We start from the raw sequence: 17,037 nt of genomic DNA, 5'->3' as shown, positions 1-17,037 counted from the left end.
GGATGGAGGGAGAGGAGGGTGGAGGTAAAGGAGGGTGGAGGTAGAAGAGCAAAGGTGGAGGTAGAGGACAATAGAGGATGGAGGGAGAGGAGGGTGGAGGTAAATGAGGGTGGAGGGACAGGAGGGTGGAAGGTAGAGGAGGGAGGATGGAGGTAGAGGGTGGAGGTAGAGGAGGGAGGGAGGGAGAGGGTGGAGGTAGGAGGAGGGTGGAGCTAGGAGAGGAGAGAGGAAGTAGAGGAGGAGGGAGGGTGGAAGTAGAGGATGGTGGAGGAGGGTGTAGGTAGAGGAGGGAGGATGGAGGAATAAGAGCAGAGTGACGAGGGGAAATTGAATCCAGAACTACTTCCTTGTTCTCTCTCTCTCTGTCTTTTTCTCTGGCTATCTCTCTGTCTCTCTGTCTCCCTCCCTCTCTTTCTCTCTCTTGCTCCCTCTCTCTCCTCTCTCTCTCTCAATTCAATTCAAGGGGCTTTATTGGCATGGGAAACATATGTTTAAATCAAATCAAATGTTTAAATCAAATCCAATCGCATATGTCACCGGTTAGTCGAGGTAATATCTATGTGTAGGTAGAGTAAAAGTGACTATGCATAGATAATAAACAGAGTATAGCAGCAGCTTAAAAGAGGTGGAGCGGACAATGTAAATCGTCTGGGTAGCCATTTGATTAGCGGTTCAGTAGTCTTATGGCTTGGGGATAGAAGCTGTTAAGAAGCCTTTTGGACATAGACTTGGCGCTCCGGTACCGCTTGTCATGCGGTAACAGAGAAAACAGTCTATGACTATGGTGGCTGAAGTTTGACATTTTTCAGGGCCTTCCTCTGACACCACCAGGTATAGAGGTCCTGGATGGCAGGAAGCTTGGCCCCAGTGATGTACTGGGCCGTACGCACTACCCTCTGTAGTGCCTTGCGGTCGGAGGCCGAGCAGTTGCCATACCAGACAGTGATGCAACCAGTCAGGATGCTCTCGGTGGTGCTGCTGTAGAACTTTTTGAGAATCTGAGGACCCATACCAAATCTTTTCAGTCTCCTGAAGCGGAATAGGCTTTCAGGAGACTAAACTGTGTTTGGCATGGGTCCTCAGATCCTAAAAAAATTGACATTGCCAAAGCAAGTGAAATAAACAACAAAAAGTCAACAGTAAATATTACACTCACACAAGTTCCAAAAGAATAAAGACATTTCAAGTGTCATAGTATGTATATATACAGTGTTGTAACGATGTGCAAATAGTTCAATTTAAAAAAAGAAAAGCAAATAAATGAACATAAATATGGGTTGTATTTACAATGGTGTTTGTTCTTCAATGGTTGCCCTTTTCTTGTGGTAACAGGTCACAAATCTTGGTGCTGTGATTGCACACTGTGGTATTTTACCCAATTGATTTGGGAGTTTATCAAAAAAATTGAATACTTTGTGGGTCTGTGTAATCTGAGGGAAATATGTGTCTTCAATATGGTCATACATATGGCAGGTTAGGAAGTGCAGCTCAGTTTCCACCTCATTTTGTGGGTAGTGTGCACATAGCCTGTCTTCTCTTGAGAGCCAGGTCTGCCTACGGCGACCTTTATCAATAGCAAGGATATATATATATATATCTCCCCCCCCCCCAGGCCTAGTTCATGTCAGTAGGTAAATATTGAAGCATCCCTGGTTAACAGTGGTGTCATCATTAACAGAAGGGGGGGTTATACATGCATAAAATGTGTGTGTAGCACGCACAGAGACAGGAATAACAGCACTCAGAGAGAGAGGGACTGACAGAGAAAGAGAGAGACTGACAGAGAGAGAGAGACAGACAGACAGAGATGGACTGACAGAGAGAGAGAGACTGAGAGAGAGACTGAGAGAGAGAGAGGGACTGACAGAGAGAGAGAGGGACAGAGAGAGAGAGACAGACAGACAGAGAGAGAGAGAGAGAGAGAGAGAGAGAGGGACTGACAGAGAGAGAGAGAGAGGGACTGAGAGAGAGAGAGAGGGACTGAGAGAGAGAGAGGGACTGACAGAGAGAGAGAGGGACAGAGAGAGAGAGACAGACAGACAGAGATGGACTGACAGAGAGAGAGGGACTGAGTGAGAGAGAGAGAGAGGGACTGACAGAGAGAGAGAGAGAGAGAGAGAGAGGGACTGAGAGAGAGAGAGAGAGAGAGAGCGAGAGAGAGAGAGAGGGGGGGACTGACAGAGAGAGAGAGAGGGACAGAGAGAGAGAGAGACTGACAGAGAGAGAGAGAGATACTGACAGAGAGAGAGAGAGAGAGAGAGAGAGAGAGAGAGAGAGAGGGACTGACAGAGAGAGAGAGACCGTGTTCATGCTAGAAGACTCCATCTCCCTGGAGTGGTCTCATACGTGCTGAGAATACTATAAACACAGAACATCTGCATAGCTCATGCATACACACATTCACAGGACATACACACATACACATCTGCGCCCACACATGCCAATATTCTGTGCACATACCTGGGTTCACACACAGATGAATCATCAGAGGCATGTGTCCAACTCGTGGCTTCTCTGGATAACTATCTCCTTCCCACATTGTAGAATAGAAACATAGCATATGTCAGAACTACGCATGGTGTAAATTAAGACCAAGCATGGTTGATTAGATCATTATCATCGCTGATTTAGAATAGAGTAATTTGAGCTTTTGATGTGAAATCATTTAGACTTTCTGTGATGACCTAGGCTGTTACTGTAGCAGTTCAAAGCAGAGTGCTCTTTCTTATATCACAGCTACCTCTGGTGGTGTTACAAAGAAACTACAGTGCACTTTACTTGAAGAAGAATAGTAGAGAAATTACATGGTGGCATAGCATGTGGACCTATATGTCTCTCTATGTCCTGTTGCAGGATCCTGGATTTCCGCCGTGTCCCTCCTGTAGCCGGTAGACTATTGAATATGACTAAAGAGATCAAGGACGTGACCAGAGACAAGAAGCTGTGGAGAACCTTCTTCATCTCACCAGGTACTGAACCAGACATGCTACGCTCCTCTGTTCTCTGTGTCAGTGTCCTATAGGACAGTAGTCTGAGGTTCAAACACAGTTGTCTTGAGCAATGAAACTGACATGGGAAGCTTAACAGCTTTATTCACATCAGGGGGATTTAGAGAAACAATATAGCTTTGTTCATGTTAGGGGAATTTAGCAAAACAAGGTAGCTTTATTCAAGTCAGGGGAATTTAGCAAAACAGTGTAGCTTTCTTTATTCACATCAGGGAGGTTGAGTTCAGGTCTCTGTGCAGGCCAGTCAAGTTCTTCCACACTAATCTCGACAAACCATTTCTGTATGGACCAAGCTTTGTGCACGGGGACATTGTCATGCTGAAACAGTAAAGGGCCTTCCCCAAACTGTTGCCACAATGTTGGAAGCACAGAATCGTCTAGAATGTCATTGTATGCTGTAGCTTTAAGGAGCCTAGCCCGAACCATGGAAAACAGCCCCAGACCATTTTTCTTACACCAAACTTTACAGTTGGCACTATGTATTGGGGGCAGGTAGCATTCTCCTGGCATCCGCCAAACCCAGATGCGTACGTCGGACTGCCAGATGGTGAAGCGTGATTCATCAATCCAGAGAACACGTTTCCACTGCTCCAAAGTCCAATGGCGGCGAGTATTACACCACTCCAAGCCGACGCTTAGCGGTGTGCATCAAATCAAATATATTAATATAGCCCTTCTTACATCAGCTGATATCTCAAAGTGCTGTACAGAAACCCAGCCTAAAACCCCAAACAGCAAGCAATGCAGGTGTAGAAGCATGGTGATCTTAGGCTTGTGTGCAGCTGCTCGGCCATGGAAACACATTTCATGAAGCTCCCGACGAACAGTTACTGTGCTGACATTGTTTCCAGAGGCAGTTTGGAACTCGGTAGTGAGTGTTGCAACCAAAGAGACTATTTTTACACGCTACCCGCTTTAGCACTCGGTAGTCCATTCTGTGAGCTTGCATGTCCTACCACCTTGTGGCTGAGCTGTTGTTGCTCCTAGAAGTTTCCACCTCACAATAGCAGCACTTACAGTTGACCAGAGTAGCTCTAGCAGGGCATAAATTTGACTAACTAACTTATTGGAACGGTGGCATCCTATGAAGGTGCCACGTTGAAAGCCACTGAGCTCTTCAGTAAGGCTATTCTAGTGCCAATGTTTGTCTTTGGAGATTGCATGGCTGTGTGCTCAATTTTATACAGCTGTCAGCAATGGGTGTGACTGAAATAGCCAAATCCACAAATTTGAAGGGGTGCCCACATACTTTTAGTGTAGCTTTGTTCATGTCAGGGGAATTTAGCAAAAACGGTTGCGGCATTCATGTGAGGGGAACAAAGCAGTGGTGAAAGTTAGTGGCAACTCCTTACGATATCAAATGTGCCTCTTCTCGCACAAGATGAACTGAGCAGGACTTAACAACTTGGTGAAACTTCTATTTTTGTGTGTTGCACTTGCATTCAGTACCCACTCTGCACAGAAGTCAATTCAATGTCTATTCCACGTTGGTTCAATGTAATTTCATTGAAATTACGTGCAACTAACGTTGTGTGTCCAGTGACTATGAATCAGATAATTATGCATAGTATTGGCGTCAAACGGAAGAACCAAGGACACAGTTGGCTCCTGATGCTGTGAGATTATGACATCAGGACCTGCTTAGGTAAAGTAATTGTAACAGTAGAACAACGGATGCAGTATATGGTCAAATGAATGGCTGCGTTGTTTCCGTTATAATGATCACATGATGCTTGGAATGCTAAGGCATAAAGGTATGAAAGTGTATTATTATTTTAAATGTGGTTCTGTTCTTGTCTATTAATGTTCTGTATTATGTCATGTATGTTTTGTGTGGACCCCAGGAAGAGTAGCTGCTGCTTTAGCATTAGCTAGTGGGGATCTTAATAAAATACTAAACATTATAATAAAAAACACAGTATGAACATATCAACTGTGTTTAAGAACTTTAGATGGTTCTATTGGTCATCAAATTGACAAATCAATATCACCAACTAAGCCATTCATGTCAACTACGTAATTTCTCAGCCAACAACATCTGTTTCTACGGGGAGTGTTCGTACTACTGCTCTACAGAGCATGCGCTGTGCGGTAAGCCAGACCAGATCGAGGGTTCACTGGCTGCCTTCCTCCCAGACCTGACCCTGGCAAAACGCAAGACCTGGAGAAACCCCTGGAGACGATCCTACAACAAACGCAAGAAAGCAGAGTAAGGCACCAATACAAGGATGACATAATATAACAAATAGAGTGGTGCATTTATATACAGGCTTATACACCCATGTAGAGTTTGAAGAGTTAAGATGTTTAACAGTTTTATTTTAAGTTTGTTCACTCGATAGGTATACAGTATGTACATACTGTATATAGGTTATTATGGTGCTGATCAGTACTCTGCTGTGTGTGTGTGTGTGTAGGTGGGAGGTAGACCCTGACTACTGTGAAGAGGTTAAACAGACCCCTCCCTACGACAGCGGCACCCGTCTATTGGACATCATGGACATGACCATCTTTGACTTCCTCATGGGTGAGACCACACCTCTTAATACATACTTCACAGGAGGCTGCTGCGGGGAGGACGGCTCATAATAATGACCAGAAAGGAGCAAATGGAATGGCATCAAACACCTGGAAACCATGTGTTTAATGTATTTGATACCATTTCACTGATTCCACTCCAGTCATTACCACGAGCCTGTTCTTCCCAATTATTAAGGTGCACCAACCTCCGGTGACTTACATACATCAGTGGAGGCTCCTCAGAGGAGGAAGGGGAGAACCATCCTCAGTGGATTTTTTTTTTTTTACCATTTAAAAAGTCACAATTTTTTGATTAAACTATACTAAATATATCCACATCACCAAATAATTGATTAAAACACTATTTTGCAATGAAGGACTACAGTAGCACTAGGGTAGCACCCTGGTGTAGCCAGAAGAAAGCTATCTTCACTTCTTCTCTGGGTACATTGACTTCAACACAACCTAGAAGGCAAATGGTTCTCACCCCCTTCCATAGACTTACACAGTAATTATGACAACCTCCAGGGACGTCCTCCAACCTGTCAGAGCTCTTGGAGCATGAACTCCACCCAATCAAAGGATCAGAGAATGAATCTAGTACTGAAAGCATAAGTTAGCACCGCAGTGCATAAAATGTGGTGAGTAGTTGACTCAGAGAGAAGACAATAGTTGAACAGTTTAACAAATTAATTTCTTCCAAAATGAAGGAGAAGCAAGAGATTATCATTCGTTTTTTGTTTTTTTTAGTTTCACTTAGCCAATGCAGCTAGCTAGTTTAGCCTACTTAAACAACCTGCTCAAACAGAGGGATGCTATGTTAGCTAGCTGGCTATGACTATCCAACATAACACTGAAACTCTTCCAAGTCAAAGTAAGCTTTTGGTTTTACTAATGTATTGCCACCGGGGCCCTCCGGTGTAAACCGTAGTCTGGCAATTTTATGGCGGTTTTAGAGCAGTGGCTTCTTCCTTGCTGAGCGGCCTTTCAGGTTATGTCGATATAGGACTCGTTTTACTGTGGATATAGATACTGCTGTAACTGTTTCCTTCAGCATCTCCACAGGCTGTTGTTCTCGGATTCATTTTCACTTTTCGCACCAAAGTACGTTCATCTCTAGTTGACAGAACGCGTCTCCTTCCTGAGCGGTATGACGGCTGCGTGGTCCCATGGTGTTTATACTTGCATACTATTCTTTGTACAGATGAACGTGGTACCTTCGGGCATTTGGAAATTGCTCCTAAGAATGAATCAGACTTGTGGAGGTCTACAATTTGTTTTCTGAGGTCTTGGCTGATTTCTTTTGATTTTCCCATGATGTCAAGCAAAGAGGCACTGCATTTGAAGGTAGGCCTTGAAATACATCCACAGGTACACCTCCAATTGACTCAAATGATGTCAATTAGCCTATCAGAAGCTTCTAAAGCCATGACATCTAAAGCCATGACATTTTCTGGAATTTTCCAAGCTGTTTAAAGGCACAGTCAACTTAGTGTATGTAAACTTCTGACCCACTGGAATTGTGATACAGTGAATTATAAGTGAAATAATCTGTCTGTAAACAATTGTTGGAAAAATTACTTGTGTCATGCACAAAGTAGATGTCCTAACCGACATGCCAAAATTATGGTTTGTTAACAACAAATTTGTGGAGTGGTTGAAAAACAAGTTTTAATGACTCCAACCTAAGTGTATGTAAACTTCCGACTTCAACTGTATACTGAACAAAAATACAAACTCAACATTCAACAATTTAAAAGATTTTAAAGTTTTACAGTTCATATAAGGACATCAGTAAATTGAAGTAAATTCATTAGGCCCTAATCTATGGAATCATGTAGTAACCAAAAACTTTTAAACAGCTTTGCACACTCTTGGCATTCTCTCAACCAGCTTCCACTGGAATGCTTTTCACTTGTTGGCTGCTTTTCCTTCACTCTGCAATCCAACATCACAAACATCTCAATTGAGCTGAGGTTGGGTGATTGTGGAGGCCAGGTCATCTGATGCAGCACTCCATCACTCTCCTTCTTGGTCAAATAGCCCTTACACAGCCTGGAAGTGTGTTGGGTCATTGTCCTGTTGAAAAACAAATGATAGTCCCACTAAGCAAAGGACAGATTTCTACCGGTCTAATATTAATTGCTCGTGTTTCTTGGCCCAAGCAAGTCTTTTCTTTTTATTGGTGTCCTTTAGTAGTGGTTTCTTTGCAGCAATTCGACCATTATTGCCTGATTCACGCAGTCTCTGAACAGTTGATGTTGTGATGTGTCTGTTACTTGAACTCTGAAAAGACAGGCTTCCAGGGTAGACAATTTTGGGGCTTCACCAGGTTTCATCGAATCGTACAGATGTGTGTTGTCTTCACAACTGTGAAAGTTGACATTGTGTTTCCGAATGACATCACCAAGAGGTAACATATATAGTAAAAATAGTGGCCCTAGAACGGAACCTTGAGAAACACTGAAACGTACTATTTATTTGTCAGAGAACAAACCATCCACAAAGACAAACTGATATCTTTCCAACAGATAACATCTAAACAAGGCTAGAACTTGTCCGCGTAGACCAATTAGGGTTTCCAATCGCAATGCACTATATTAGCCCACACAGCTACAAGGATACACTTTCATCCTAGGTTTGGAACCTCATATTGAAGCTTATAGGGATGCCTAATGATAAATAGAACAACCTTACAATGATCTACTTTGGTATCATGAACCCTCTAACACAAAACATTCATTTGACTTGGTGAAAATCTGTTTTTGGACCTAACTCGCTTACCACTTTTTCCATGTGGTGTCTTGGTTCACAGACTGCATGAAATGATGACCTCTTCATAATTATATGGTCAAATTATTAATTTTGTGTATGGTTTTCTAGAAACAAAGGTAGCTTAACTTACCCCTTTGGCTGAACTTACCGCACTCTGCCCTACAACTACAACATGGCTCCCTTTCTAAAATGACATCTCTCCTTAGGCAACATGGATCGACATCACTACGAGACGTTTGAGAAGTTTGGCAACGAGAGCTTCATCATCCATCTCGACAATGGGAGAGGGTTTGGAAAGCATTCTCATGATGAGGTGTCTATTCTGGTGCCTTTAAGCCAATGTTGCAGGTTAGTGACTTTTTTAATATTTTCCATCAACTGGCATGTTTGATGTATCATTGGGCATGCAGACATCAAGGGCTTACTAATTAAACTGAAATGTCAGACACCCGTATTCATCCTGAACAATGAGAAATAAGATTTATTTTATTTTAATTAAAAATAAAAAGAATAATTTAAACAGCGATATTTAATAACATAGTAAATTGAATCATTTCAAATATAAAAGACAAAAATACTTAACTTCTGACTACTTTAATACACAGATAAGTGAATTTGTCGCTATACTTTTGGTACCCTAAAATGGGGGGTCTACAGGACTTTCTCCCTGTCTTCTTCGATTCGGGTTTGGGTGTAGCTGGTCTCCTGGACGGTGGGGGCTATTGGGGGTTCAACCTGGTTGAGGATAGTGTAGCTGGTCTCCTGGGTTGTGGGGGTTATCTCCTGGGCGGATCCCCAAGGATAGTGTAGCTGGTCTCCTGGGCGGCTCCTTGATAGTGTAGCTGGTCTCCTGGGCGGTGGGGGTTATCTCCAACCAGGTTCAACCTGGTTGGGGATCCGGGTATAGCTAATCTCCTGGGTGGTGGGGGATATCGGGGGGTCAACCTGGATGAGGATGGTCTCATGAGGGGAAACTGTATCAGACAGTTCATGGGCAGCAACAGGAGGAGAGGTAGAGGGTTGTAGTGTGTGGGCATGGGTGTTGATTGCCACCTACAGTCTGATATACCAAGGCTTTCAGACAATCAGCATTCAGGGCTGGAACCACCCAGTTTATAAATAAACTTCTGGCGCTAACATGCTTCCTTTGTCCTGATCGTGTCCACATTCTGATTGTGCCCACATTTTCAGAAATGCGTCTACATGGTCTTATCCGTCCACTCTGTCCGCATTGTGAACAGATTTCCTGTATGCTAATTCTTTGACAGATATTCTTTCAAAATAATACATTATTTACATTTGTTTTTTATTGAAGCCGCTCAACAACTAGATCACATTAGTCATCTAACAGCCTCCCATGCAGAGCGAGACACAGAAGCAACCAGGGTCAGCGCCCTGCTCAAGGACATGTCGACAGATCTCCTACCAGCCCTCCAAGATCCCCCCTACAGTTCCCCAAGAGCTGCCCCCCACAGTCCCCCCCCAAGAAAAAATAAATACATAAATACAATAATTCCATTCCCCACCCCCAAGACCCCCCCCCAATGCACCAACAACCAACAAAATGAATAAAAGCGAAAAAAGACAAAGACAAAGGAAAACAGAAACAACAATGCAAAAAACAAGAGACATCAAGGACAACAAAAATCATAACAGCAAGGCCAACTGAATATGTTTAAGTGCATGTATGGCACTATTTGTGTGTGTGTGTGTGTGTGTGTGTGTGTGTGTGTGTGTGTGTGTGTGTGTGTGTGTGTGTGTGTGTGTGTGTGTGTGTGTGTGTGTGTGTGTGTGTGTGTGTGTGTGTGTGTGTGTGTGTGTGTGTGTGTGTGTGTGTGTGTGTCCGTGTATGTGTGCATTTGAATGAGAGTGTGTGTATATTGCATATGTAAAAACACCTGCACTGCATCAGCCTCAGGCAAACAGGCATTAACTGTAACAACACTGCCCCTCAGTGTCATTCAAACTTACTTTTTGTTATATTTTATTTTTATGTCATTTTTTTTACTTTTATCTTTGACCGTCATTCATTCAAATCAATCACATTATTTATAAAGCCCTTTTTACATCAGCCGATGTCACAAAGCGCTGTACAAAAACCCAGCCTAAAACCTCAAACAGCAAGCAATGAGGTGTAGAAGCATTCTATCCCCCGCCCTGCAACTCCACTCCCACTTGTCTCCAATTCCACATCCCAACCCTCAGCTTCCCTCAGCCCGTCCCACCTATCTCTGCTGGCCACCCTCTTCGGATATCGATGCACCATATATCTTTCAACTATGATGTGATGTTTAACATACAATTTCAATCTATCTAATCGAATAGAATCCACAGATTGCGAGTTGAAGATAAATACTTTTACAAAGTGTATTAGTATATTAGTAATTGACAGGCCCGGTGTCTCCAGATCTCCCAACGGTACAATTTTAGATCAATGTTATGCATTTTCAGTCATTTGGACTTGAGTCCAAAAACAGGCTACTTGAGGGCAATACCAAAATAAATGGTCTATTGATTCTCTATCCTCACAACAAAATCTGCAGAGCATTGATGATTGTATGCCCCAAATATTTAAGATTTTGTTGCCGGCATTTTATATATCAACTCATACACCCTGTACCATGGAATTGGTACATCAAAAATCTCTTCTGAACTATTTTGCAATCTGTATGGCACAGCTGTCAACATCCTGGTCTTCAAATGAAACTGGTATACTTTCCTATTAATGCTGTTATTATTCCTCCGCCAGTTTTGATCCTTTATATTGGGCAGACAGACCAGTTCCCTACCTCCTCCCGCTCCATTTTTGGGGTAGTGCTGAAATCAATTGGTTGTAATCTTGGATTGAGCAAACCTTCCCACACAATTTTGATAACTCCATGAAAGACATAACTCTATCATTCCAATTTACAATATAAATACAGGTCTTTTGTCAACCAGCACATTTGAGTTCAGCCATAATATTTGTTGTAATATTTGTTCTATCTTTTCAGGGGGGTGAAATTAAATTGTAGCCAGCTCTGCAATGCTTGTTTGAAAAAGACTGACACTTTAAAAAAAAATATTATTTTAAATGAATCAAAAATGAGACATGGCAAAAAAGCAATGTTTAAACAATGGTTGTGAGTAATCCACTTGAGAACCATTTAGGGTTCAAGTAAAACTTTTGAGTAAGCAAAGCTTTTAGAGAGAGGTTTAGTGCTTTTATATTTAATAATCTCAACCCACCCAATTCATATTCATGTATGGTTTAGTATACCAGATAAAGTGAAATATATTTAGCTCATATGATTTTAAAAACGAATCATCAGGAGTAGGCATCGCCATAACTAAGTGAGTAAACAGAGTTAATCAGAGCAATTTTTCCATAAATAGACAGGTATTTACCACTCCATGGCTGCAGGATCTGGTCTATTTTTACAAGTTTTCTATTGAAAGGAATTTATATATTTTGTGTTATGAATAGCAAGTATGTCTACTTCACTATCAGCCCATTGTATAGGTAAACTGCAGTGTAATGTAAAAGTTTTTTTAAAGATCCAATACGTATCATAATTGGGTTTTAGTCCAGAGAGTCCAGAAAAGCTATCTAGATCTTCAATGAGACATTGCAGGGATCTAGCTTGCAGACTTAATATAAAACTTGAGGCACCAGCAGACACCTTTGTTTTTAAGCCTTGGATTTCTAATCCTCTAATGTTATTTGATAGCTAGCATTTCGATGGCCATAGCAAATAGATATTGTGACAGAAGACACCGTTGTTTAACTCCTCTTGACAAAAATTCAAAACTCTCTGAGAAGTAGCTGCTATTTACAACTTATACCTGGGGTTACTATACATTACTTTTAGAGAGAATCACCAAAATTGAAAAAATCCAGGCATTTATAAATGAAATCCAGTCTTACTTTATCAAAGGCCTTTTCAAAATCCGGTATAAATACCAGGCCTGGCTTCTTAGATGTTTCATGATGTTCTATTATTTCTAGTAGTTGTCGTATATTATCTCCAATGTATTGTCCATGTAAAAAACCTGTCTGATCAAGATGAACAATACCTGGTAAAACCTTTTTAATTCTGAGTGCTATGCATTTCACTAGTATTTTTACATCACAACATTGAAGTGTAAGATGCTTCCAGTTTTTAAGATAGACTTGATCTTTATATTTGCCATCTGGGTCTTGGTTTAGTAATAGTGAAATCAGACCTTCCTGTTGAGTACCTGACAGACTACCATTTCTATAGGAGTAGTTAAAACAAGCTAACAATGAAGCTTTGATTATATCAAAAAAGGCTTGATATACCGGTATGCCATCAAGCCCTGGGATTTTTCCAGACTGAAAGGATTTAATAGCTTCAAAAAGTTATTCCTCTGTAATTTGGCCTTCGCATTGATCTTTCTGTACATTTGTTAATTTTCAATTTTTTGTTTTATTTGGAAAGAATTCCTTACAGTAATCGTCATTAAGTGGGTGAGGATGAGACGGAAAAGAGAACATCTGCTTAAAATATTTAGCTTCCTCTTTAAAAATATAATTTGGAGAGTCATAGATGACTCAGTAACGAGTTTCTGCAAATTCTTTTTGTTAGCGTTCCTGTGATGGAGATTCAGGAGTAATTTTGTGCATTTTTCACCATATTCCATCCAGTTTGCTTTATTTTTGTAATAGATTACATTAGATTGTTCTTGAATAAGTTCCTCCAGTTCTTTTTGTTTTTCCTCTAACTTATTTTGTATCTTGAATAAGTTCCTCCAGTTCTTTTTGTTTTTCCTCTAACTTATTTTGTATCTTGAATAAGTTCCTCCAGTTCTTTTTGTTTTTCCTCTAACTTATTTTGCATCTCCGTAGTATCATTTTTTTGCTATCTACCTGTACTATTAGTTCATGTATTTCCCTTATTAGTCGTGTTTCTTTAACCAGAAACTGCTTTTTTATTATTGATGAATATTGAATTGAATGACCTCTGAAGGTACATTTAAAGATATCCCAAACAATAAGGTGATTTGCTGAACCTATATTGTACTGGAAAAATTCAGTTATGAATTATTTGGTTATAGTTCAAAATAAATTGTCCTCCAGTAAACTTTGATTAAATTTCCAATATCTCCGTCCACGTGGAAATTCTATAAGAGTTATGTGAACTTCAATTGGATGATGATCCGATTGCATTCTGTCTCCTGTTAAAACTTTTTTAGAAATTAATCTCTGCCTTTTTTGTTGAGTGCTCCAAATCCATTCTGCCTCGAATTAGTAATTTTGGAAGATTTTCTTGGTAAGGCCGTTTGTTGGATTTTTGTCATAGTTGTCGAGCACCGCTCCTACTTTTCTTTGTTTGTTGTAGGCCTTCCTGAACTCTCAGAATTTACTTGAATTGTGACTGGTGAACTGCAATGCACTTAACCTGAGTTTTCACTTATCATAAATTGATGACTTTATATGAAGTTGTAATCAAACAGCATTAATAAACTTCCTCCATTCCCTCCTGTCCCTCCAGAGTGAAGAAGTCGACACACCTGCGTCTGCAGCTGCTGGCGAAGGAGGAGTACCAGCTGAGTGGTCTGATGTCTGAGTCTCTGCTGAAGGACAAACTGACCCCCATCCTCATCCAGCCCCACCTGAAGGCTATGGACAGACGACTACACCACACACTCAACGTCCTGGCAGACTGCATCGAGAAGGAGGGCTATAGTAATGTTGTGGAGGATGACCTGGCGGGGGAGAGGGAGTGGGGGCACACATCACCCAGGGGGAGGTAGCTGCGAGGCCTGAACTGTTCTAGAATGGACTAGACTAGATTGGACTGGATCGAACTGGCCGGAACTAGAGTGGATCGGACTTAACTGGACTGGATTGAACAAATGTGGACCGCTATCACCATAGGCCCCTTAAATAGCTTAGTGTACACCACCCAACCAACCGATCGATCGATGGATTGCCCACCACAGCGCTACAGACCATGAAAGTCTTGAGATGCTTGTCTTGTTCAGAAGACATTTTTGAATTCAGTGAATTCCAAGACTGATATTATTCCTTCTGTTGTCACCTGAATCATGTGTGTTTATAAGCATTGTTGGGACCTGTCAAAGGCCTGTAAACAACATGCCTATTGGAGGAGATCGACTCTGTCTTAATTTTTTTTAAAGTTTATTGCTAATTGTTTTATTACTTCTGTTGTTGTTTTACGTTGTTGTCGATGTGTTTTTTTATAAATATATTTGATTGGAGTGCCAGTTTACTGCAAATTGTGTCTTCTGCTTTTCATCTTTCAAGTGCAACCTGTTCTGAGAGTATTTATTAGTTACCCCTGCCACAAAGTGGTCACATAGTTCAAAGTTTGTCAGGTAGAGGGTAGCACTAGTGCATCTACAAATAGCAATGTCCTTTGTCAATAAATTTGAACTTTTTGTTCAATGTTAGTGGAAAGGAATCTGAATCGCTTGTGGATTCAGTTTGAACTGTGTCAAAACCTAACAAGGGTACAGTAGGCTGAGTCCAATTTAGGCTCTTTAAACTTTTCAAGAACTGCACCAGTCCAGAGCTGTATCACAATTCACAGACCCGTTAATCATTGGTTGGACTAAATCAAATCAAAATGTATGTTCAAATCTATGTTTATATTACAATTATTCTGATTATTCCTTTGTACTTTTTTTTTCTTATTTTTCTTCTGCTTGTAGATTATTTTATTGGTTTGAGGATGAAGTTAAGATTTAAAAGTAGTCCTCTATTGTACTAAAAAGCTAAACGTGACACCAAGGTTTTGTATGATGATTGTTCCTTTAGAGTGTGGTGAATGTCTGATGTCCAGATGGAAATGTGGTCTACAGATATTCAGGATGTACATTTCTTAACTTTCCAATGGCAGATCTGCTTTGCTGGAGAAAACATTTCAGTTATTGCTACTGAAAGTCAATATATAGATCATTGGAGGCTGGTGGGATGAGCTATAGGAGGACGGGCTCATTGTAATGGCTGGAATGGAATAAATGGAACAGTATCAAACACATTAAACATATGGAACCCACATTTCTGACTCCGTTCCATCTATTCCATTTTCAGCCATTACAATGAGCCCATCCTCCTATAGCTCCTCCCACCAGCCCCCACTGCAGTAGATAAACCTAGTGCCTGTGCAATGATAGAACTACTTGAAAGTTTGGGATCATGACTAAAAGAGTAATTGCAGGAAAATATGAATTCCTGATAAAAAGCTATATACATAGGTGGGGAGTTCTGTGCGTATACTCCATCCATCCCATCCTGTTTTTACCTGTGTCTCTTTAGGTCTGTCTGGTTGATACTGTATGTATGGACGGTTAATGTGGAGGTTTGTAAAGGTGCAATTAAACAAGATGTGCATTTAAATGTGTCATTTAACCTCATCAGTTATATATCTCAAAGTTAGAAAAATAGATAAAATAATGATTGAGACGGGGCATAAAACTCTGACTTGATTCTGATCCTTGTAGGCACCACAGAAACAGTCAAGTCTTACAGAAAACAAATATATCTAATATCTATGTGTCCATACGTTCAGAGTACAGTGCCTCATCTGTAGCTTAATTGACACAATCAAGTGAATTGAATACATGTAAGTACAGTAATGATGTCTACTACAGCACCCCAACATCAACATGTTTACAGTCTTTTTGTTTTGATAACCTTTCCCTAGCCGCCGTAAAAGCCTCCGTATGCTTTATAAATACATCCATAGGACTGAATGGAGGAAGCCCAGTCTGAGTTTATGACTCAAATAGCACCCTATTCCCTATATTGTGCACTACTTTTAACCAGAACCCTATGTGCCCTGGTCAAAAGTGTTGCACTGTAAAGGTAATAGGGTGCTATTTGGGATGCTGTCTGAGACAAGCATCTAATAGAGAAAGACCACAGGCCTAACTAGGGTAATCAGCCTGACCGCAGATGGGACAGCAGAGGAATCATCGTCATGGGAATAAACCAGGAATCCGACCAACAGGACGCCTTATCTGATCCTGCGCCCACCCTCTTTCCTCTGCACTGCTCCGATGGAGTGACCATAGAATAGAATGGACATAGCTTTGGAATCTGTTTCAAGTTCTAATTCTATGATAGTGACTCCTTGTTTAAAAATGTGGGTGGTACACCATGCCCTGGATTTGCTCCAGAAGACGGTTGATTTTACTGCATCACTAAAGAAAGGGAATTAGTGTACTGGCATGTTTAGAATAGATAATGGGTTATTGTAATTAGAAGAACTGGCTAATCACTTTATTTGCGAAATAATTTTGAGGGAGACGAACCAAAGGTCGCTTACAAACAGAGAGGATACACCGTGGCTCTAAATGTGAATACAATATCCTGTAGTTGATAATGTGGACACCTCATTGTTGCAGTTGGACTGACACCTATTTATAGTTGATATAATCCACATTTTCTGGTATCGGCCTACAGTGCCTTCGTAAAGTATTCAGACCCCTTGCCTTCTTCCACATTTTGTTACGTTTCAGCCGTATTCTAAAATGGATTAAATAAAAAAAAATGTTTCTCATCAATCTACACATTATGCCCCATAATGACTAAGCGAAAAAAAATGTTTTTCAGAAAATGTTGTACATTTATTACAATTAAAAAACAGAAATACCTTATTTACATACAGTACCAGTCAAAAGTTTGGACACACCTACTCATTCAGGGATTTTCTTTATTTTTGCTATTTTCTACATTGTACAATAATAGTGAAGACCACAAAAC

At 40.9% G+C, this 17,037-nt stretch overlaps 1 protein-coding gene across 1 annotated transcript in view; it reads left to right on the top strand.

Annotated features, from left to right (window-relative positions):
• The window catches only part of LOC129862155 (extracellular serine/threonine protein kinase FAM20C-like), a 112,166-nt gene extending 96,497 nt beyond the window's left edge, over positions 1–15,669 (top strand). The window contains exons 5-9 of the mRNA XM_055933543.1: positions 2,854–2,969; positions 5,037–5,217; positions 5,426–5,535; positions 8,510–8,651; positions 13,799–15,669. Coding sequence (XP_055789518.1) covers positions 2,854–2,969; positions 5,037–5,217; positions 5,426–5,535; positions 8,510–8,651; positions 13,799–14,060 — 811 coding nt within the window. The 3' untranslated portion in view covers positions 14,061–15,669. The remainder of the gene's footprint in view (positions 1–2,853; positions 2,970–5,036; positions 5,218–5,425; positions 5,536–8,509; positions 8,652–13,798) is intronic.
• Positions 15,670–17,037: the final 1,368 nt, after the last annotated feature.

This window comes from Salvelinus fontinalis, chromosome 1 (assembly GCF_029448725.1).
Source record: "Salvelinus fontinalis isolate EN_2023a chromosome 1, ASM2944872v1, whole genome shotgun sequence".
Lineage (NCBI taxonomy): Eukaryota > Metazoa > Chordata > Actinopteri > Salmoniformes > Salmonidae > Salvelinus > Salvelinus fontinalis.
The sequence above is the reverse complement of the archived record's forward strand: the minus strand, read 5'-3'. Positions and strand labels throughout refer to the sequence as shown.